Genomic DNA, 24,001 nt, shown 5'->3' on the forward strand with positions numbered 1-24,001 from the left:
GTGCTCTCACAGCCACCTGTCAACTCAGCACTGTACATGGAACCTCAGTGAGTCTGTTCTCTGCAAAGACTGTGTACAGCACTGGGAGGTGAAGGCATCAATAAAACCCATGTTCACCAAAAAGGAAGTATTTTCTCCCAAGACTGCAAGGAGGAAACTGGACAAGAAGTAATGAACCAGAGTGCTGCCTGCTCTGGATGGAAACTGCTGCTGGAGACATTCACATGTGTCACTAATGGCAAACCCCAAGCTTCTCTATTATAAACCAAAGACATTTTGTGTACACACATTTTCCTATGTATGAGATTTCACATGATATCCATGGAACTCCAAACAAATTGACAACAAATCAAAAAAATCAGTCAACAGTCAACTGAACAGGAGCCAGCAATGTGCCCAGGTGGCCAAGAAGGCCAATGGCCCCTGGCCTGGATATTATATTTTATGATTTGGATATATATTATATGTTTTTTATGGAAAGAATGACCATGTACTGGAGTTGTCTGCCTGGGGAGGTGATGGACTCACCATCCCTTCATGTGTTGAAAAAAAGACTGGATGTGGCACTCAGTGCCATGGCTTAGTTGAGGTGTTAGGGTGTGGGTTGGACTCAGTGGTTTTGAAGGTCCCTTCCAACCAGTGATTCTGTGATTCTGTGAAAAGAGAAGAAGGAGGGCATTGCACCAGATAATCAAAAATACAAGTCTGACTGCTATAAACACATCTCTGCAGTAACTCAGAAGAGGCACCAGAGCATCCACAACAATTCAGCCTCTTTCACAGTGGCAGCATAACTTGCAGAAAGCAAGTGGAAAAACATCAGTTTAAAAAACTCTGTGTGTCTGTGTGTGTGTGTTGCATTTGGACACTTAGATTGCATTTTTTTTTTTCCCTTCAAATTCTCTCATTGATTATGTTTGTTTTTTTTTTCTTATTTCTTTTTTTTCTTTTTAAAAATTCTGGTCCAGAGAGTCCAAGTGGTGGAACAATGGAAGAAAGGTTGATTTTGCATAATTTCTGGCCAGAAAAAAAACCTCCTCAGAAAGGCTGGTCTGTTTGCATACTCAGCTTAAATCACTGTGAGTGAGATAAATCAATTCTCATTTACTGATTATTCTGTTATATCTATATAAAGACTGAGGAAAGCCACTCTTCTCTGCTGGTAAACAGCATGCCCAACAACTTTTGGTTTAGAAATCATGCTGCAAGGAACAACATAATCATTAACAGAGAAGATATCTGGGAAACTAATCTGGAGCATTCTGTGAATGTTCAGATTTTCTTGTTTACTGGAATCAGGGTACTTAACACAGAAAAAAGAAAGGAGACAGGTAATAATTAAGATAAAAGACACTGTTATCTTTATCTATATATAAACTACATGTATGTAAGATAGAATAATTGACCCTTAACCTAAATTTAAATAATACCTGATCAGCTAAAGAAGAGCTTTCATGAGAAAGGAATATCCAATATATTTGGACTGAGATTTCTTTCCTACATATCTTCTAATAGCAATTTTTAGCAAGGGAACTCTTTAGAGTGGGATCTATCAGGAAAATGCTGACAAACATTTAAGCATTTTGCTGGCAGCAAATTGTAGAAAGCTCTTTGTGGTGTAAAACCTTTCATTCCTGCTTTTTAATTTTTTCTGCATTTTTCTTTTAACCATTACTCTACATTTCCACTATTGCCACAGAAATACAGTTGGTTATCTGCATTTTTTAAATACATATGCAGCCCTTAATTAATTGCATTAATTAATTAATTGTTTTGGTTGGTTCAGAGAATATGGAGCACAATATTTTTGGGCTAGAAAAGGAATACAGTATCAACAAGCAAAACCTGAAAGGTGCAACAGCATTTGCTGCACACCCAGATGAAACTCTGTCCCTGTCTGAGGTGGGGGAAACTTCAGCATCACTGTCAACACATGCCAGCTCCCACAAGCTGAGAAAATAATAACTCACTCTTTCTGGGTTGCTGAACAAACTGTAAAAGTAATTACAACATTTAATGCATAGCTAAATCAATGGTGCTTGACAACTCCCAACAAACAGGATGGAAAGAGAGAAATAAAAGGTGGGTGATACAAAAACAACACTCAGTGTCTTCTTTTTCTTCAGTCTGAAGCATTTTATCTGATCTGAAACAAAACATTTTGTCTAGTGAATAATTTTCAGGTAAGAATATGAATTTTAAAAAGCAAGTGTCATTGCAGAATAGAAATGCTTTCTTTGAAAATTCTGCAATGGTTTGGATTTTTCAAATCCTTGGTCATATTTTCCCAGTGCCTGTCTGCACTAAGTTGAATCTGAATTGAAAATACTTTTACTTTTTTTCCTAAATTTTTCAGTCTTTGTATAAACACAGACAACAAGGCCATAAGAAAGCTTCACTCTGGTCTCTCTGCAAGACCAAGACATTAATTGCAAACATTTACTAACTGCATGATAGCTGGGACTTAGCAAAAAGGAAACTCATTCTTTATAAAGCTGAGGATCTGGACTGTGAACAGGATTATGAAATCTACTCCTTTCCTTGTACCCCTTAACAAGGACAGATCTGTGTGTACACAAGCACCTCTCCAAAGCAGAGTCATTCAACTGGCAGCACAACAGTGACCTTCCCTCTCACTTTCCTGCATTGTGTTTCTTGTTCTCTGCCCTGAACTTGTCTACTTGAGTAGTATAAGCTTTTCAGGAGAGGGCTGTTGTTTCCATTCTTCTCTGCAAAGCACCCAGCACATCAGCAAAGCAGCTATGGGAGCTCTGCCTCTGCCCCCAGCACCCTCTCCTAATAGAAAACAACATCCTCATCTTGTCTGAGTGTTTCATAACCATCCATTGACTTCTGTGGGTGATAAATCAACCAGAAGAAATAAGGCTGCCATTCAAAATGTCCTCATTCACTTTTTTTCATGCCTCTAGGATGAGTTAAACTATTTCTACTTTAAAAATGGACAAGAGAGACAAACAAGGACAAGCATACTTTACAAGATGAGCATTATGACTACTCTGAAAGTTGCCTGAAGAAGAAAAAAAGCAACTCATAGGTGGCTGAGAGAGCAATATTTATGTCTGAAAATACTTTGCCATGGCAGAGAGCTGGTGTTGAAATTTGCTGTGGGCTGTTTTGATAATTAGGTACAAGTGACAACTCTGCAGACACACTTAAAGACTCTGATTCCTTCTTTAATAACTCTGGTTCAATTTCCATGACATTTTTATTACTGCTGTGAAAGCCCCACCTGACAAGCAAAGTCTCTTCCTCCTTCTCCCCCACGCATGTCTAACACCTGGGGATCTTAATTCAAGGGAAGGCAAGAGGGCAGCTCAGACAGGGCATCTCTGCCTCCAAGTCCTGCAATGCTAATGAGTTACTTTTTATTATGAGGCTTTGTAAAAAAGTCTAATAAATACTGAGAAGCCCAGAGCTACACAAATATTACTCTTGGTGAAGTGTGCTTACCAAAACCCAGTTCCACAGATTTGATATGAATAGGAATGTCCAGGTTACATGCATCCTTTTTTTAGTGCTTTCAAGGCAGCACAGGGAGTGTTAACCATACACACCGGGGGTGGGTGGTTTGTGCTCCCACACATCATCCATTTGCAAACCTGAACTCTCATCATACACAGAAAATCCAGCAACACAATGGATGGGCACAGGCCAGGGTAAGGACAGCACCATAAATTCAGAGTGCTACTAAATTTGTGAACTAATTCAAGATAGGAGATGCAGAGTTAAAATGTGTCAAAGTACCAGCCTGGTTGTAATATATTCTGTACAGCTCTTGGCTTCTCTGGTAACATCATAGAGAAGCAAACTGATGGAAAAGGCATCTAACCAGCAAGTTCACCATGGCTCATCAAATTTGAAACACACATGACAATTTTTAAATACATCAATAAGTACAACTGGGTGGAAGATGTGGGCTGCCTCAGGGCACTGACAGAACAATTAGTGCTGCTTAGTTCCCCTGAAGCAGCATACCTGTAATAGAAGACAAAAACAAGAGCTGTAACAGGCAAAAAATCATTTGCAAAAAGTTACCACCTCAGTTGCCATAGATACTTCTAAATAAAAAAGGGATGGACTGGGGCACTGCTGGTAATGATGCAGTATGTTTTGGAAAATGCTGTTTTAAATGCTGGCAGTGATCACAGGAGATTAGGGATGTGATAAGTAGCTTTCCTGAAGAGAAGATTCACTGAGTTGTGAAGGGTCTGTAAACTGAGTCAAAGCACTAGTGGAATGAGAAAAACAACCTGTCACAAATTAATTTGAAACATGAATGTGCAATGAGATGGCACAACAAAGGACAAGTAACAGCCTTTTCAAACTCAGTTTCACTAATAAATGTACATAAAGGAGAAGTTTTGAACTGTGCTAAAGCTGGAGCACTCTTCATATAAAACCTCAAATTCTCCTGATGCAGAACATGACCAAAACCACTGCTCACATATATACACACCAGAGAGAACACAATGTCATTAACTGCTTATTACTTAAAATGGCAAAAGTTTCCAATAATTGCTTTTAGTGATTAGTGGCACAAAAGAGGACTCTAGAATGGCAATACAAGATAAATTTCATCTGTGTGCAATTAAATATATCTTAACAACTCATGACTAAATGGCTGAACTGCATATTATTGATCAAGTAATAAAGCAAAGGAACCTCTCTCTTCTTGCTCTGCAAAATTACCTTTACAAGAAAAAAATAACTCAGACACAAGATTAAAAAAATTTTCACTGGAAAGTGAAAAGACCTTGTCTTTCTTTATAATCCATATTTATTGTATCATAATTTGCATTTATTGTATCTATAGGAGCTGGGACCACCTTGTCCATAGTATAACCATGACTTAGTCTTTGCTCAAAGAACAATAATCAGGTTTAATTAAGGGAGAGAATAGGGTGCTGTTAGGTGCAAATTCCATGAAAGCTCATGGGGATACAAGTGTGTTTTCTTTACATCAAGTGATAACCAGCCCTGGGAAAAAGCCAAGCACATGTTGGATATTGGACACAGCCACTCCTTCCTTTCCCTTGTATGTTAAGCCTGGAGGAGCAAGCACTGCTTCTTGAAGGCTCTGGTTAAAATCTGTATCAGACACACACAACATGCTCAGGAGAAGAGAGAGTGTGGTGACTTTGACAGACCATTTGTCTTCAAGGTTAGCAGTGGTGCTGAAATGGATATTATCTTGCCAAGACAGGTCCCATGGGATGGACAGCACCATTCTCACACAGGGCTAAAATCAACCCCTGGAACACTCAGGAGATGCTTCAGCTACCAACCATCAGGGGAGCCTGGTAACACATTTACAGGCACAGGCACAAGCTACTCTGTCTTTAGAGTGTACTTGCTACAAAGGAGAGAGAGCAACTCACATGGCTCCAAGGCCTCCATCACTCTTTGGATAGAAAACAATTTCCACTTTCAGTTAAAAACTTGGCAATCCAACAGACTTGTGGGATATACAGTATTTTTAATAGTAAATAATCCTAAACATACCTGACTTCGCCTTCTCTAATGTGACCTTCCAATTCTTCTATGAATTTTTCCCCTTTCATCCAGTAGATCATGGGGCCTGATTCTCCACTGAATCCAAAGAAAGCTTTGCAGGCCACAGTCAGTGGATTTCCTGAGGACAAAATGAAGAGAGAAGATTACAAACTTTGTCACAGCTACTAGTGAGAAAATTATTAAAAGAAATATCAACACCTCAGATAAACCTCCTTATGAAAAACTGGAGGTGGAAAAAGGAGAAAGAATAACTACAAATAATGGGGGAAAGAGTGATGTCGATTTCCATCTACAGGAAATAGCTGTAAAATGAAACTCCATAATTATCCATATCCAGAGATTATCCATAATTTAATTTTTCTGAGAAAAATAGTACATGAACAATGAGAAGGTATGGAAACAGTGGCAACATAAGGTTGTTAAAAAGAAAGAGGTGACTTCCCTGTCAAACTCCTTGGATCTCTACCAGGACTAGAGATTTGTCCCTAAAAGGCAGGTAAATCACTGAATGACTGCTCCTTATCCAGCCATAAAAAGACAGAGGAATAATTCCTTCCTCACTTAGACAGAAATCAAATGTTAATCAAGCCTTGGAGCTGCTCAGAGAGCTTTTGAAGATTCCCAAGAAATACATGATGCCAGTCAGCCCAACACTGATGCTACTGTCAACAGGCTTTTGGCTAAGGACCAAACTTCAAAGCATTATTCAAGCAATAGAGTAAAGAATTCTCCCTTTCACCTGTGCAAAGATACTTCCAAACAAACTCAAAACAAAATTTGGAAATGAGTAAAACTTCTTTTCTCTTCAAGCATTCAGCATTTAACTGGGTTTTTGTTTGGGTACAGTTTTAACTATTCTAGGTAGCACAGGACTGTTCTTACAGCACAGATGGCTGTTTGCCTGCACAAGAAAACAAAACAAAAAAAAAAAAAACAAAAAAAAAAAAAAAAGAAAAACAAAAAAAAACCAAAAAAAAAAAAAAAAACTAACCCAGAAAAACCTCAACAAGTCAGAAAATTTGGAAGAACCATGCCCATTCCCTCGGGAGACACATACAGCTGCTGCCCCCACTTTTCTTTGCCTATTTTACTTCACATAGGTGCTCTGGGTTATGGAGAAGGTGTAGAATCAGCAACTTAGGTGGGAGAACAGGCCTCATTTAATGTCACTGGAGACTTCTGCTTGAATCTTTCAAGGATCACGCACGGAAAGCCTAAATAATGAATTCTACTGAATTCAAAATAAATGTTTTATTATGTCAGGTATTCTCCATGGCAGCAGGGGACTCTCTCAGCTGAAACAGAACAGGCCTACATTTTTCAAGGGGGGGCCAATCACCTGGAGCACACCACTTGGTTGAGCATGGGCTAATGGTTTCCCATGATTGACTTACTGTGCCTTAACCATTCACCTCTTGTCTGCCCAGGAGTGATTAATTTGCTGTGTGCAGACTCAGAGCATATCAGAGCTGTGTGTTAAAGTGCCTTTGCCTAAACCCCCATAGAGCTGAGTCAACTACTTGCACTTGTCTATCTATTATTTCAGTGCCCAATTTAAGACATGTCTAAAGAGTCTGATTAGTCAGGAAGCACAGCACTCCCAGCCACAGAAAATCAGCCGCCTTTAAATTGTTTCCAAGTCAAGATTCAAAATTACAAGTCCTTTGAAACATTAGGATACAGCAAGAAAAGATTTAAAGGCTGCACTTGAGTTTCTGTTTCTCAAATAGCAAAAGACAAAAATGGAAAATGTTTATCCTGAAAATGTTTTCCAGACTCTTTCATTATCTCCATATTCATGATGAACTCTGGCACCACAGCTGGCCCCTGGACATGTGGAGATGCTGGCAGATTACACAACTAGACCAGACATACAAGGGGGAAGAAGGGCTGGATATTCATTTATCTGCACATCCCACAACACTGACAACCATCAGAGAAAGTTCCAAACTTCCCTAACTAATGAAGAGTCAGCAACACTTGTAGGCAGATGTTTAATTCCACTCCAAGCTCACCCAACCCTGTGAGGTGCTGTGTGTCATCCATGGGGACAACTGGAGCCTCTGGCTGTACCCACCTCACCTTTTCCCAACGTGCTGAATGCCTGCAAGGTGTGAGCTCTTTTGTGCTGCTTGCCTTGGAGCCACCAACACATCTTTTTAAATACCACGTGGTGATTCCTAGCATGATTGACATTAATGGAAAAAGACATTGTAGCAATGTGAAAAAGAAAAGGGACAGACAAGGCTTATCAGCATTGATAGTATTTGCCCTTTTCCTGGCACACCATGCTGGACAGTAAGTGTTACAGGCAAAATATGTTACAGAATGTGTTTTTCCTCAAACCAGCAGATTTTTACTTAAAAAACAAGCCCTGAGAAATGAAAATATTCCAATGTGAGACTCAGATTTCTATACATGCAGAATAAATACCCTGAGGTAATAATGTCTGGTTTGAAGAAATAAGAAGTTTTCTACACAGACAGGAAAACTCCAAAACCCCAGCTGTTGGTAGACAGCTTCTGTAATAAACAAACTCAATACAAAGCATCGGGAGCCTTTACCATGACAACCTGCATGCTCTGAATGTGCCTGGGCAGATCTATTTGCTAGCTTTGCCACCAGGGAAACAAGCAAAATAAACTAATACCATGGACAGGAAAAACTGGAGTTAGTTCATATTCTCAGCTCTAAGTTTGGTACCAGCAAGACCTGAAAAATCCCATAGTCCATCTCACCTGCAAACCCATCATTGATCAGAGTTGAATAAACAAATTTTTTTCATGGAACAATTAATTTTTATCTCAGTAGCAGAATGATGTGGGTCTGGGTTGATCTGATCTGTCCTGGAGTGGGAAGAACTTGGGGCTTGATGATACTTCAAGGGCCAATCCAACCTCAAACTCTCACTTGCAGTTCTGACACTCTTCCAGCTGGTAAGGACATCTCACTTTTCTATGGCTATCTGAAACAGCTTCTGCTTCATAAATCTCATCAGAGAGAGTTATCAAAATTCCTTTTGCCTCTGGAAGTGGAACACCATCAGAAAGGTAACACTGACTTCCTTGCAGAACCACTTCATCTCCCAAAATAAGCCTCCATAAGGAAATTAAGGGTAATTTCTCCTCTCCTGCTGCATCACCACAGAGCTACAGCAGCAACCTGGTGCTACTGGTTTTCAGGGAACTCTACATTCATCCCCAAATACCATAATATTGAAAATGGTGCCTAAATGCATCCTTGAATATGAAAAGAGAAACAGGCACTGAGTATGGGAAGTGCCCCTTTGCAGCTCCTGCTTTTAGGGCTGGCTTCAAGCCATGCAATATTACACTGAGCCACAGTTCCAGGCAGAAGGAACTAGCAGGCAATTTGTAACTCCAACAATTCATCCTGTGTAAGGCCTAAACTTTTGCACATCATTACTGATATTCTGCATGACCTCCAGTAATTCCACTACTAATGGTCTTAGTAAGAGATATTCCTCCTGCATCATTTAATTAACAACATCAAAATTCCTAGAATAAATAGTATCCTAAAGGTTTTCCATTTACAGGTGGATTCTGTTGATAGACATTTCTGTTGCTTTTTTACTTCATAAAATAATTTGCTGAAGAAGAGAGAAAAACATTAGTGAATTTCTAATGAATCAACAGTTAAGAGAGTGTTTGAAGAAACAAGGACAGTAAGTAGAAAAGCTTGTTTGCAGACATCACTGAGTCTTCTGCTTTGCTGGGGTCACCTTGGTACAGTAAAGGACCAGGTTCAGCAGAAATCTCTGCTTTAGCTTTTCTCCCTGCCTTGTCAGTCAAGCAGACATGTTGCAAACTCCCAGTATTTTTTGATAAGAAAAAACTTGATAAAACTTGATAACAAAACCACTGGCAGTAAAAAGAATTTTTGCTAAATCTTATTGTACAATTTTCACCTGTCCATTTTCACAATAAATCTGTGTGAACTCTACCATACATTCAAACAACTTTTTTTCTGGCAAAGAGAATTCCACATAAATGCAATTGTTCAAGCAAAAGAGCTGCCTGATGGTGGTAGGAGTAGAGCTAATGATGGAAAAAGGGTTTGCAAAAGAATTTAGACAGGAATGGTTCAGAATGTGCTTAATGCAGGGCCAACATGGTTTGACAGAAAACCAGAAATTCTGCAGCACAGTTTCTCTTAAATGAGACATGATTCAAGCAGAAAGTGAATGCAGCTTAAAATACCTAAAAGTTCTCCTGTCTTTTAAAAACTTAAATGCCAAGATGATTACTGCTTAATGCTTATTGCTTAATGCTGGATGACTGACCAGCATGAAAGACAAAGTCTATTCACATCTGGCTTATGCAAAGGCATTTTCCTGGATTTATTTTTTTTTTTAATATAAGTTGATAGTTTGGTTTTTTTCACTTGTTTTGCACAGACAGGTGTATTTTGTGGCTTTGAAGCCCACATCAGAGAATATGCTTCCAGCAAATCAGACCTTCACTCACAGAGCATCTCAGAGCAACCCCATCAAGAAGCCAAAGTCATCTCTGAATCACTGGGTGCTATGTTTTTTTCTTATGGCTTGAAACATGAATTGTTTTTCCTTTTCTCTTGCATTTTTGTCCCAGATAAAATACTGCTCTCAACAAGCCTGAACTAAAGCAGATGAGCCCTCCCAGCTAGTGGCAGAACTGACTGGAAGTGCCAAAAGTCAGATCTGCACAGGTTGTAAGCTGGATTTACATCCCCCACTCCAAGGGGTGCTCATCCCCTGCTTCCCTCTGCTGCAGGGCAGTGTGCAGTGCTGCCACCAGAAGGTCATCCCATCACTCCAAGTCCCTCTTATCGATGTATTTGCACATTGGAGCTCCTCTCTGATAATGGTGCTTGTGTCTTTTCCCTGTACGAATAGGAGAGAACTCTGAGTGCTGCCAAAGGAGCAGCTTCCCTCTCAACACATGCAGATGTTTTGCAGGCACTTCATGGGCTTTGTTTCTTTCATTTGCTGAGACAGAGGACAAGAAAGGCAGGTTAACTCTCACTTCTCAGTAAGTGTATTCTGCAGGCTGTCTGGAGAATGGGAGCTGACTTTCCAGGCTGTGAGGTTTGCAAGGCAAATCACCATGTCACTGACAAGAACATTATTGTTCTAATGTGCTTTACAAGTGCTAGAAAGTGTCCGAAGAGCAGCAGATAGATTTTAATTTGCCTGGCAAGGCAGGCTGGGTTGTATACAACCCTGAAATAAAGAACACATTTCCTTTTGTTTCAGAAGGACATCTTGGATAAGAAGATATGAGAGACAGAGCTTATCCTGCAATTTATCCACAAAACAAATGCCAGGGGCAACACAGACCTTGACTCATGATAAACAATCTCTGTGTGTGGTAGCTTCTATGCAGTTAGCAGAGAATGTCAATTTTCCCCAAGTGCCTTGCAATGCCATCCTCTGAGCTGCTCTCCTGTGCTGGGCAGAGCCAGCAGCAGATGGAGAGGGTGCAGTCCAGCCAAGAGCTTTTTGCTATTGAGACAGAAAATCCTGAGACAGGGAGGAAAAGTCAAAAACTTGGACAGTTGTACCACAAGGTTTCAAAAGCAGCCCAACAATATTCGAAAATCAACTAGCAAAGGAATTGGAGGACTAAAAAAAGACAGAAACCAAAAAGAGTTGCTCTTCAATACATAGATAACATCCTGATTGTGGCTAGAACCAGAGATGACTGCCTACATTTTAATGAAAGTTTATGAAACTTCAGCTGAGCTGCTGAGCACAAAACCTCAGCCCAGGGCTCAGCACAGTCCTGGAGCAGCCAGGAGCAGCTGAGGCTGTGCTTGGGCTCTGCTTGTGTCACCCAGCACAGCTGATCACCTGCTCCCCTGTCCCCTCTCAGCACAGAGCTGCAGTTCCACTCACATACCTGGGCTTCAGCCTCTGCTCCTCTCATCTGCTCAGGTGGCACTGAAATTCTTCACAGATTGACTCACTATTGGTTTTGGACAAACCCTCACTAAATTATCCCTTATTTTCCCCTGGCCACACCCCAGCACCACTAGATAAGATGTTCCAGGCTTTGTTTTGTTCAACAAGATCAATAAAGACAGTGCTAATTACTGTACCTGGGCTTCCCTTCTCTCCTCTTTTACCTGGATATTCTACAGAATACAGGACTAGCTGTGTGCTAAACCATGTTATCCCATTTAGGTAAAAATCTCGTGAAGTCCAGACTAGTTTGAGAATTACTGGATCCAGTGAAAATAAAACATACTCAAACCAAATTATTTTCCTTCATAAAAAAACATAATTACAGAAAATTCTATAATATTTCAAAATTCTATTCCAGCAGCCAGTAAATTCATATATGAGATATGAACTGGATATGAGCCTTCCAAACATTTGCATAATTAAAGCTCAGCCAGGAATTAATGAACTGAAAGCATTTTAAAGAAAATTAAGAAACCTGCTTTGGATAGTGATAATAATTTTCTTAATAAGATAAATTTATAGTGAAATCAAGCCTAACTAGCCTCCAGACATTCATTTCATAACAGTTTAAAAACATCTGAAAGCACACCCATGTAATATAAATATTTTATTAGTCTCCAGGTTTTTAAAAGAAGCCTAAAAGAAGACTAAAGGAGGTGCTCTTCCCCTAAGCAAGGCCCTGTGCCATGAGCTGCACATGCAGCCACTACAGTAATATTCTGGCAGCTGTAATGATGTGAAGGAAAAAAAAAATGGCAGCAGTACATAAAGTAAGTTGGCTCTTCCCTCATTTAAGAACTTTTTGACAAAGGCAAGTCTTTGGTAATAAAAAAAAAGAGACTGGCAAAACTTGCCAAGAAAAATGCAAGAGATCTTTAGCTCCTTTTTTTTTGTCCTCTGTAGTTTACGATCTTAATTTTAACTTTCCTTCTTGCTCTGCTCTTATTTCTTATGCCCTAAGACATCACAAAACACACAGCCATGAGATATTTGTGCTTTTCTGTCTCACTCAAGTGAGCAAATAGCATATATACAATGTAGGATAAAAATAACACTAACAGCAAGCAGAACTCCAAACATGAAACAAAGCAGCTAAGCCTCTAGACAGTTTGTTGCCAAGAACACAAGTCCATGCATTTGCTGTCATTCCACACAGCCCCAGCCATTGCTAATTTAATCATAACCCACTGCAAGGGCTGCTTGTAGGCTTGGCTATTGACTGCAGCTCCCACATAGAGAGAAAAACAAAACTTAAAAACACACACAAGGCTGAAATGCTGCTGATAAAGATTTATCAGATGTTCCAAAAATGAATCAATCAAAGCAAAATCACTTAGAGCAGCTTTCTTAAAAAAAAAAACCCCAAAAAAATCCAGAAAAACATCCCAACTGCCACCTCTCCCCCCTCACCTCCCAAAAACATTCACCTCACCTAAATCCTGTAAAATCCTTTATCTCATTTTCAGAACTGCCTTGGGGTCAGAATTTAAAATCTTACTCATTGAGAGCTCAGGTGTAACTGAAAGTCAAGGATTTGAGCTTTTCAGTTAGGCACCTACAATGAAGACAGATGCTTAGTGGGATTTCCAGCAGCAGCCTGACAGCTGCCTTGGGCTGGCTTTAACTTGTGCTCAGTGCTGAGGCCCTTCTGAAAATCTGATTTCTGTGCATTTTGAGGCACAGAAACATTATTTAAGAGAAATGCCCTGCAGGTACCTGGAAAATGTCCCCTTGGTGGTGCAGTTCCAAGGGCTGGGCAGCCCTTGGCAGAGAGTGCAATGGAACAAATCATCTCTCCCTGGCCCAGGCATGGACTCATGCCATCACAGCCATCATTTCTCCCACTGCTCTGAGAGAAGAGCAAGAATTATTCAGGGAGCATTTACTTAATTAGATTACTGTCCCACAGTGATAAGGAGGAACAGCTGACTCTTTCTTTGAGCTCCAAAGAGATGGACCACAAAGAGATGCTGCTGTCTCCTCACATCAACCTGCTGGCTGGAAGGAGAGGAGGATCCTACCCCTCACATTGCTGCTTCTTGCCAGCTGCAGGAGTTTCCAACTCTCCCTGAATTGAATTTTCTATGGACATTCTTGTGTTGCATTTCAGTTTCCTGAGCAAGTACATCATGATCTTCTGGGCAGAAAGAGGATTAAATTCAGCATCTCTTTCTAGAGATTAACCTGGTTTCAATGTAAAGAAAGCACATGGAGGGGCCATCCTGACTGAGTACTGTTGCCACCAATGTGGCCAAAATTTGAACTCACGTGAGTATGACCTGGATATCTAGCCACACATCTGGAGCATCCACACATCCAGACATCCAGCCTGACTTAGAAGGCAGAGGGTACAATGAAGGTTGTCAAGGAAACAGCTGCAGGCAGCAGCAGACTGAGGAAATCACACTAAACCTCTTCCAACTTCTGTGTTGACTTTTAGAAAAATGATAAACACCCCCAAGACATTGACTGTAGAATGGATAATTCTTCACTGAGAAAGAACATAGCAAATGCAAGTTTCTGGTTCATTCTATGGATGCCTTAATAACAAAGTGACACTTTTGTATGCCTGCATCTAAAGAGCCAGCTGGGATATTTTCATCCACAGTTTGTGACTGTTCACTCAACTCCTGCTCAGGTTTTGGCTACCACAGCTCATGCTAAGGCCTGATATATGGTGGGGGCAGCACCAGGACATCAAAGACAGCAGGAGAGGTGGCCAAACAGTTTTATTACCACCTCATGCACTATTATCACCTTCAATTGCTGTGTTGCCACTATCCTTTGTCTGGCAATTCCCTCAGAATCCACTAATTTGTGGAAATGGTATAGACCAAAACTCCAAACTGGAAGGTATAAAACATCATTTTGCCCAGACAGCTTTTGAAGCTGATCCAAGAGCAGCCAGACTGTTGACACTTCTGCAATACTTCTGATTCTTCCTGCAAGGAGAACACAGGGGACACAACTTGAGAGAGGAGGAAGGAGGAGCACACCCACGCCAGGCAGGGTAGGTGCAAGACATTGCAAATCATGGGTAATAAATTCTGTGTAAGTGGATTTACATAATAAACTTGTCTGGGCAAAAAGGGGATTGAGCCCTTTTGTCATGTTTGTTTATTGTATTTCCTAAATAGCCTATGAGATAAAGTTTAAATCATAGAGCATGTAGCTCTGTAAATTCAGAAGGTCTGAATGGACCCTGACATCAGTTTTGTATAAATATATTGATAAAGACCTGAATAGCTGACTAATATCTCTGTAGTGCCCTGCAGCAGGCATGTAGCACCAAAAGATTTAGTGTGGTTAACAGAATATCACCTTGAAGCAGGGGGATGGAGAGACAGATGCCAACCCCTGTGATGATGAATTAACCACAGCTGGCCCCTCCCCTGGCTCAGCTGTGCAGGTGGACTCATCCCCAGGGGACAGGACTGGCCATGGCTCGTGACAAGGTGACCCGAGTTCCCACTTCCCTGCACAATGGGACCAACAGGGACACAGCCACTGAGGTCACCCTGTACCCAAACCTGAATCTGCAGCTCCCTGATGTGCTAAAACCTCTGCAAATGCCCAAACATTTCACTGAATAGGGAGAGGGTTCCCTGTTGATTAAATTTAAGTACATCTTAAAGTGCCATGCTGAGTAAGGGCAACAGTGAGTTCTAAAGAAAGATTATATTTACAAAGAAAGATTTTAAAAGAAAAAACAGCAGCCACTGAGCAATGTTTAGTCCAAGCTAACTCCAGTAAATAATAATTTCCATTTCTCATGTATTTAAATTTAGAAATAACATTCAGAGAGAGTAGGAAAGCAAAACAGTTCAATAAATACAACCTGTACTTTGCTTATTGAGTGGATCAATATTGTTCATCAGTTGTCTAATAAAAAAGTAACAGGGAACTTCAATCTCTTACAATTTGTAAAAATTAAAGGGCACATTTTTATTAGTCCTTATTGTTAAAAAAAGCAATGATAAAAATCCAAACAAATAACATGAAGGTAGACAGTACTTTCAAAAATGTCAAGAGTTTTAGGTAATGTTTTTCCTGGTTGGTTGGTTGGTTTTTGGTGTTTGGAGCATTTTTCCCCAAAATCTTAGTTTCAGAATTTTTTAACCAAGACATAAGATCTACAACAGGGACTTAAGATGTAACAGTCATAAGAAATGTTACAAATTCAGACAACTTCTCAGAGTTAAAACTACTAACTCTCAGAGTTAAAACTTTATTTTTTTAAAGAGATACAGTGACACCTCCTTGTGCTCAGTAATTTGAGACACAACCTACCACCAGCCATGTGCCACATTGAAAAGGAGCTTGTTATTTTCCTATGATAAATATGATTCACAGAAGTCAATGCACTAATTGCCCTAAGCCTATCAGCACTGAGAACTCAGATTTACCCTGAGCCTCTTCCCTTGCATTCAGTTGATGGTATTTACACTAACCATATATTAAATGTAATTTTAGTTGCACAGGAATCTAATAGTTTCATTTTTCCCTAGATGAGTACCAAACCATGAAGTCTTTAACTCAGAACTCCTAAATTCTAACCAATGACTTTTTTCCCCCTGCATCTTTGCACACAGTGAAGGCAAAACCCATGGTTTCAATTTCCCATATTTTACCCCCATAATTTGCCTCTATTCTCAACATGGCTGATTGACAATAATTCAGAACATTCCAAAAATTAAAACAAACAAACAACAGGCCCCTCATTTCCCTGGCTCAAGCTGAAACTTCTGCAAAAGGGAACTCTCTTTAAATTCATGGTGATGAGACACCACCTGCTTACATAAAAAAAGTGGAAATTCCAATACTTAGCAGGAAAATCACTCAAAAACTGCAAAATTTTGCTGGAAAAACAAAGAAGGAAGGATGTCTCTGCAAGGACTAACATTGACCTTCTGATGACAGTAGAAGGAGGATGAAAGTGCCTTTGGCTCACTGCAGCAGAGGAACAGGAGCCAGCTCTGCTTTGAGGGGGGGGGGAATAAAACCAGAGCTAGTTACAGATACTGTCTGGATGGCACCAGCTTGACCTACTCACCACCAGCATGGGATAAGGCAAAGTCCACATCTCATGTGCTTGTGGGAGTACACTGGGAAACAAGGAAGCACAAATTCACCCTAAGGTGGCCCCACTGCCTTGCACTTTGCCAGCTGGCCACACTGCTTGGCTGTGGATTCCCCAAGGCTATGGCAAAGGGCACTAACAGGTCACACTGTCAGGTGAAGTGGGCTCAGAGCAAGAGATCCTCACACCTGAGTCTGATATGCAAAGCACATGTAGGTTTAAGTAAACCTTTTTTTAAAGAATAACCCCCCCTTAAAACTATTAAATGATGTCCTTCATCTCTATCCACATCCCCCTACCAGCTGTTGGGGAGAGGTGTGTCATGTCTTCTCTAGACTTGCAGGAAGATGTGATGAATTTGAGTCTGAAATCTATTGAGAAGAGGCAAGCTACACACCCTGCTGTGGGGAACTCAATGTGAATTTCCATCTGTGAAAGCCTTGTTATGAGTACATGTTTATTCAGTGCAATCCCTTGAGAATTTAGTGCAAACCTACGTGGTTGATCTCAGAAATATAAACTATTCATCCAAGCCGAAGGGGGATCAGGAAGCAGGGGCCCTTTGCCTGCCGTGGGGACAGTGCTGTCAGCCCTGCTATGCACAGCAGTGACCTCCTGTCTGGCCCAGGTAAAAATTCAAGCCTGTCCTTTCCAGCTGGAAGCAGCAGTGTCAGAGCACTCAGCACACAAAGCTGGATCCCACAGAAAGCAGCTTTGATTTTATAGTCCTAGAGTCTCAGAATGCCCCTCCCTCTCCCCCCCATCTTGCCCACAGTGGTGTTTGGCACTATCTTAGAGCTCAGAGCAAGACCTTAAAAAAACCTTCCTGAGAGAAAAGCTTTGCTCTTCTTTATTGCTTATCTCTTTTCTTAGCTGTGTTAGCCCCAAGAAGGAAATTAAGCTGCTCCCTGCAAGGTCTAATGTGAAACCTTGGCCCCTTCAGTGTCAAGACTGTTATTTGAGCTTTTGTGCTAGTGCCAGAAACGTTTATGTGGCCTTCACCTCTGCATTAACTAGAGAAGGTTACAGGCTTAATCTTCTCTCCCCAGGGAAAGCTCCTGCTACCATTCAAAATGAAGCAAGGACCCAGGTAATTGTAATTGTCTGCAAGTGTGATGGTCTAATTGCACACAGATGGGCAGGAGCAAGAGCAAAGGACTGGCCTTTAGAGATGTGCATCTACCATCCCCCAGAGCACTGAATAAAGCTGTGTCTGCAGCTGGCAACAGGCTGAGGCAAACCCTGTCCCCAATGTCCTGACAAAGTTTCTTTTAAGGATTTTTAAAGGGATGCTGTGTACATCCTCAAAAGCCCATGTAGCAATACTAAATAGAGACAAATGCAACAGAAGCAACCTGCTCTAGCCCAGAGTGTGTTTTCAAATTCAGGAAAACACTATTTCTCCAGCACAGGGTGACATGAACATGGCAGCTCTTTGCTGTTATTTCCCACTCCAGCACCCAGGGGAATACTGGCAGAGGGCTCCCAGAGCAGGGTGATACCTGTGAAGAGTTGATAGCTGCCCTGAGGGGCTATTGCTTTTTGAAGTCAGAGAGGTTTTTCTCTAGGTCTTCTGCTGACTCTGCTGAGTTTTAGAGACAGAAAAGACTGGGTAAAATTTTCTATCTGTTTGGATAATTGTATTCTGTACTGCCTTGTTGAGAACTAATATGTCTGAGCTAATTTCTTTTATTTCTCTGTCAAAACCATAACTACTTACTTAGGTGATTCATTCTTTTTTGGGCTAGGGCTCAGAAAAAGACAATAACTTACACTTGTCAGGAATCATCTTGACTGACTGCCCTCCCCTCAGCCCTTAGCTCCAGAGACAGCCCCCCACAGCCTGAATCTCAAATACTACATCTATGTTGAATTGGGAATGGACTGAAAGTTTTCTGTCTTGGATATGGTTTGTGTACTCAGCGTTTCACTGAAGACCTCTTAATATTTTGCCTTATATGCTGCAGCTGCTCCAGTATTTCTCAGAAACCATTCCCTCCAGTGAGTTGTGCAGATATCAGACAAGAGCCTGAATGCATCACTCCTTAGGGAAGGTTAGGATAGATTTGTGCTCTGTACTATCTATACCTGTGTCATTTCCCATTTCCCACTAAGGATAAGCTCACAGCCAAGCCCAGAGAATGAGCACAGACCCCTGCAGAACACTGTACTTTGAAAACCAGGATCCCTTGGGTCGTTATCAGCCAAACAGACCCAATAACCCTCACTACTCCCAAGTGCCAAACAAATTATTTACACACTCTCCTGCTCTGCTTCAGTCCCTCTAATGAAACCCCTCTAAAAGTCAGCTCCACACAGAAACACAGCTCTGTTTGCAAATAAGTTGAGCTCTTCCTTTTTTTCCCCTACTGAGTTGCTGATTGTTTCTTGTTTTCCCAACAGACAGAAAATACATTAATTACTTGTTATATCGACTCCTGCAGTACTCGTTTTTCAGCCCTATTAGATTCACTGACCCCTAGAAATTTTCTGCTCAAGCTGTTGACCTTCTCAGAGTTCCTGCCCCCACCCACAGAAAGGTAGAGCTCAGCTGCCTTTCATACCCCTCAGCAATAATTAGTGAAACTCCCAACTGTGAGAAGAAAAAGGGACACGTTGTGGCTTCCCTAAATCCCAGGAGGGTTCCTTGCACAGTCACCCTGGCACTGTGCCTGCCCTGCCTGAGAGCAGCACTGCCATTCCCAAGGCTGCCACAGAGGAGGTCCTTGCCTGTGCTTCACCAAAATAGCCTCAAGCTCAGTTTTAACAGTGCAAGGGGTAGTGCTAGTGAAGGCCACACTTCTCCAGAGAGGCTGGCAGGGGATGGCTGCTCTTCAGCTGCTGTCACCCTTGATAAGGAAGGAAATTCTGCCTCACATGCCAATGGAACAGCAAACTCATGACTGACAGTGAATTTGCTCTGAGCTGGGCTTGCAAGAGAAGACACAGCCAGGGGAACCCCATCATTCCTGCCTTGCAGGATTAGCCATGCCATGGCAGCAGCCTGCCTGTCCCTGCTGCTCACAGGCTTGGAGCAGAGCATGGATGGCCCTTGGGGATCCAGCCACCATCTCCTGCCTCCCCTCTTCACAGTCCAAGCACCCTGGGCTTCCTGTGCTGCCACCATGCTGGGCAGGCACTCCAGCAAACACATCCTTTCTGAAGGGGTAACAGAAACTTCAGCCCTTCTGGGCACAACCACTGCTGAAGTGTGCCTGCCCCACCAGGGGAAGGGGTCCCAAGCAGCCTTGCCCCCTGACACTGCCTGCCCTACTTTTGTGGCTGGTTTTAAATGCAAAAGAGAGGAGACATGACAGGCAGTTTATGGGAGATACTGACTGCTGGCACCCTGCACTTTGCTTTTGTCATGTCAAGTCATCTGCAAGCAGCTCAGAGTCTCTGTGATGGTGCTCTTTGCTTGCTCACACGGAAATGAAGTGAGAGCCAGGCTGACATGCAGACTGTGCCTGAGTAGCACTCCACCAAATCTGAGCCCCTGAGCCTCACCAGTGCCTGGGGAAAGTCTGTTTCACAGAAAGGAATTTCACTTTGGACAACATGAAGACAAGGTTTATGTAACCTCAAACCCAAAAGCAATCAAAGGTGTGTGAATTGTCCAACATTGAAATCTGTTGCCTGCCCTGCTTTTGTCTGTGCTTTTCCTTCCTCTGTTGCTGGCCACCCTGAGGCACTTCACAGGTAACAAGTCACCACCCTGATGGTCACTTGTCTTTAGTGTGAGCCAGCTCAGTTCATAGGGCAGGGGAACCTGAGTGTTTGGCAGATAAGCAGGACTTATCTGCTGGGCCAGCAGCTTTGCCAGGGCTTGGTGGTCTGTATCAAGGACTGCAGACACATGGTGGTGTGTATCCATCCATCCATCCATCCATCCATCCATCCATCCATCCATCCATCCATCCATCCATCCATCCATCCATCCATCCATCCATCCATCCTCGGACTCTCCCTCTGTCTCTCTTCTCATCTACCCCTGCATAAAGGGAAGGTGACTTTTTGCACAGTTGTTCTAATACATCCCTCAACTTACAAAATATGAGCTGGGGTAACTGAGAGAAACACCAGAAGTCAAGGATACTGTAAGTCACTCCACAGCACAATGTGACCCATTTTAGCCCAATCAGAGTTATCTTAACTCTCCCACAGCACCACAATATTTTCATTTTCAATATGCTAGATTTCTAGAAAAGCCTAGTTTTTAGTGGCAGCAAAGTATTCTCTTAATAAAATGAAAATATATCTGTACTCCCAAGCAGAAAAACACACTGTTTGCACTTTGGGACCACAGTTGAACAGAAGGGAAGTCTTACAGGGACAGTTCACACAACAAATCTTTTGGTTGCAAACAGACTTTGAATAGTAAGATCTCAAAAACATGATCCCTCTTTCAGTGAATTCAATTTCACATAAAAACCTGAGTAGTGAGATCTGCTGTGATCACAGGTGACAGATGGAACCACTGTGAGTCATATTAGTAGCATCTTTCCCATGCACAGACACAGGGATGTAGTCGACAGTTGATATTGGGTCTCTCCCAAGTGAAAATGTGCTCAGATGTCTCCAACTTGAAAGAGAGGATAATAAAAATCTCCCAGAGACTCATTTAAAACAGAAGTTATTCAATTTTCTTTTGTTTTACAGCAGATGTGCTCCAGACGTGTGAACTCAGCCTCTAAAGATTTTCCTGCCTACTACTCTCCTGCTCTAAGTACTCACCAAATCACACCAGGTAAAAATTTCCATCCTCCACATCACTAGTCACCAACACAACCTTGTCATTTCAATTTCTCACACTTCTTCTTTCCCTCTGCCCTATATCTCTGCAAAGTCTCATCTCTGCAGCTGATTGCCATTGGCTACTAATGTTGAACAAAGTGTTCCCAATTTCAAACACAATTAAAAGAAAAATCAGTAGCACAGGAAAGAGAAAATTAACCATGGGAACCACTCTCCCAGGGCTGGCCAGTTTCTTTAGGTTCAACACCTGAATCTACTGCTTCACAGAAGCACAGACTCACCTGCTGTTATTCTTCATTTCCTCCAGGGTTTGTTACAGTGAATAATCTGTTTCCAAGGAGAGGAAAAGCAGTGGGGCAGGTGCCAACCTGAGCCTCTCCCTCCCTGCTCCTGAGCAGCACAAGTGTGGTTCTGCCCCCAAGATCTCCCTCAGGCTTACCTATAGCACATCTCCACACCCTGCCAGGAGCCCAACATATGTTTTACAATAAGTAATTAGGAGACATGAATCATCCCCTCAATCCTCTGTTACAGGTACATAAGATCCACCTCTTTCCCCTGTCCTGCTGCAAGCTGTTCTCATAGCAGGTTTTCACTTTAGAAAGCAATTTGTCAGTACAAGTGATGCTTAAATTTTAAAAGGTAGTGACTAGTGCTGGGATTCACAATCTCAGCCTGACTCAGGCAGACCAAATCAGGTCCCTGCTTCTTTGGATTGAGGGTTGGTAGCCAAAACTCCATTTTGTTATGATTGCTAGTACTTAAAATTTTAGTGTGTTAAAAATGGCATCTCAGGCTGTCAGTCTACAGACACAGCCTGTGTTTGAGGGCACTTCTGAGAGCACCAAAGCACACACCACTTGGTTCATGCCTAGAGCCATTTGGCTCTGGGACAGAGAGAGAAGACAAAAGCATGCAGGTTTTCTTTTGGGACAGAGTCTCTACTTTTCCTGATGTTTTTTACAGCCAAAAGGCTGCTCCTTACCACTCATTCATGCAGAAGAGCAAAGAAGGGAAAGCTATGGGCTTTGCTTCAAAGACAGAAGCAACTGCCTGGTTCCATTGTACCACAGACTGCTTCTAACATCTGCTTTAGGAGGCAGTGAGGAAAAGCATGCTTGGCTGCATTGTGAGAGGTTTTGCAGCTACTTTCCTAAGGAGCAACTACCTACTCTGCAAAATGCAGTTTCTCTCTAGACCAAGATGTCCAGCCTCAGACTACCTGGTCTTTAGTCCTAGTCTTGCAGAACAATGCACTGTTCCTTACTTCTTGTCCCAAGTAAACTCATGATTTTTATGTTAGTGCAGTACACAGAAAAAAAAATTTAGCTAGCAAATGCCTTGCAGAATTTTATTTTCTTTAAAAGGATAAAATTATACAGGAAAAGTCTCACTCCTGCTAATACTCACAAAGTAGATGCTACATGCTTCAGAAAATTTAAAGATTACTTTCTAAGACATGCCCCAGATTAGGGCGCTAGGCATGGTACTGCTCTACACCGTTTTTGAAAAATCAGTGATTTTTAAAATTTATTCACCTTGTATTTTGCAAGAAAGCAAAAAATTTGATCTTTATCTGTGCCAACACAGGGGTATTCTGCCCATTCCCCATGTCAGTAGTGAAGGATACTCACTGGTGTTGCATATTGCCTTGCCTATTTCCTTAAACAACTGCAGATAGAGCAACACTGTTACTGCTGTGCTTTGTGAGACACTGACCCAAATTTACTACATTGAGGTGTAAAACATGAATGGCAGCTACAGTCTGTGAAACTACACAATGGATAGAGAACAAGGATTGAACATGATAATGCTCAGGTTGATCCAGGGAAAGAGGCCTCAGAAATCTGCAGGAGTCTACCACATAGCATGCAGCCTCTCTAAGCCAATATGATTCAGGCTGAAAACTGAATCTCTTTCCTGCTAATTAATTTTGTGTGGTTTTACTAACATCAAGGAGTTCACTTGTCTAATGCTGGTTTACTCCTCTGCTAGGTGCACTGGGCTCTCTGCAGGCATCAGAGATTTTTAAGGCTAGAACAAGTGAAGACCTTCTCTTCTTACTCCTGCCCATGAAGGTGTTCTTCCTGACCCTTACCCTGTGCCCTTACCTAGTGCTTTGATTACAGTGCATTTGGAAAGAGGCTGAGTGTCTGGAAGTCTGAGCCATCTACCCTCCTCTTCTGTGGGCTGGCTGACAGCCTTGTGCACCCCTTGGCATCCCAACAGAAACCAGCACCTCATTTTCAGAAGCTTGCAAGTAACACATCTGCACCAGCCTTCCCAGGGCTGGTAGATTTTTTTAGTGCTGGTCATTTGTACATTGAATGATTTAAAGAAGGATTAATATGGTAAGCAAATGGAAATCTTCTACCTTATTTTATCTGCTTCTGGAGAAAATACTTACGTAGGAAAGTATTTTTAAAGTAGCAGTTAGGAAGGTATAAGCTATCTGCTGTCCCTATATTTAATAGTAAATGTATTTTGAAAGACAGATATACTTACATATTTGGACATCTAATATCAAAAGACCCTGTCCAGCTCCCAGGAGAGATTTGTAAATCTGGCAAATCTCAGCACAGCTGTAAAGCCCTGATCAAGAGAGAACATCATGGTGATGTTCTGTCAGGACCAATTTACTTTGGCAAAATGTATTTAAGAAGCCT

The 24,001-nt window shown here is 41.7% G+C and overlaps 1 protein-coding gene across 6 annotated transcripts in view; it reads right to left on the reverse strand.

Moving 5' to 3' along the window:
• IL1RAPL2 (interleukin 1 receptor accessory protein like 2) overlaps positions 1-24,001 on the reverse strand; it is a 359,275-nt gene that overhangs the window by 19,592 nt on the left and 315,682 nt on the right. For all 6 annotated transcript variants that reach the window (XM_079318894.1, XM_079318892.1, XM_079318890.1 and 3 more), the window contains one exon: positions 5,524-5,653. In XM_079318894.1, the coding sequence (XP_079175020.1) occupies positions 5,524-5,653 (130 nt within the window). The remainder of the gene's footprint in view (positions 1-5,523; positions 5,654-24,001) is intronic.

This window comes from Erithacus rubecula (assembly GCF_903797595.1).
Source record: "Erithacus rubecula genome assembly, chromosome: 15".
In the NCBI taxonomy this organism is placed as follows: Eukaryota; Metazoa; Chordata; class Aves; order Passeriformes; family Muscicapidae; genus Erithacus; species Erithacus rubecula.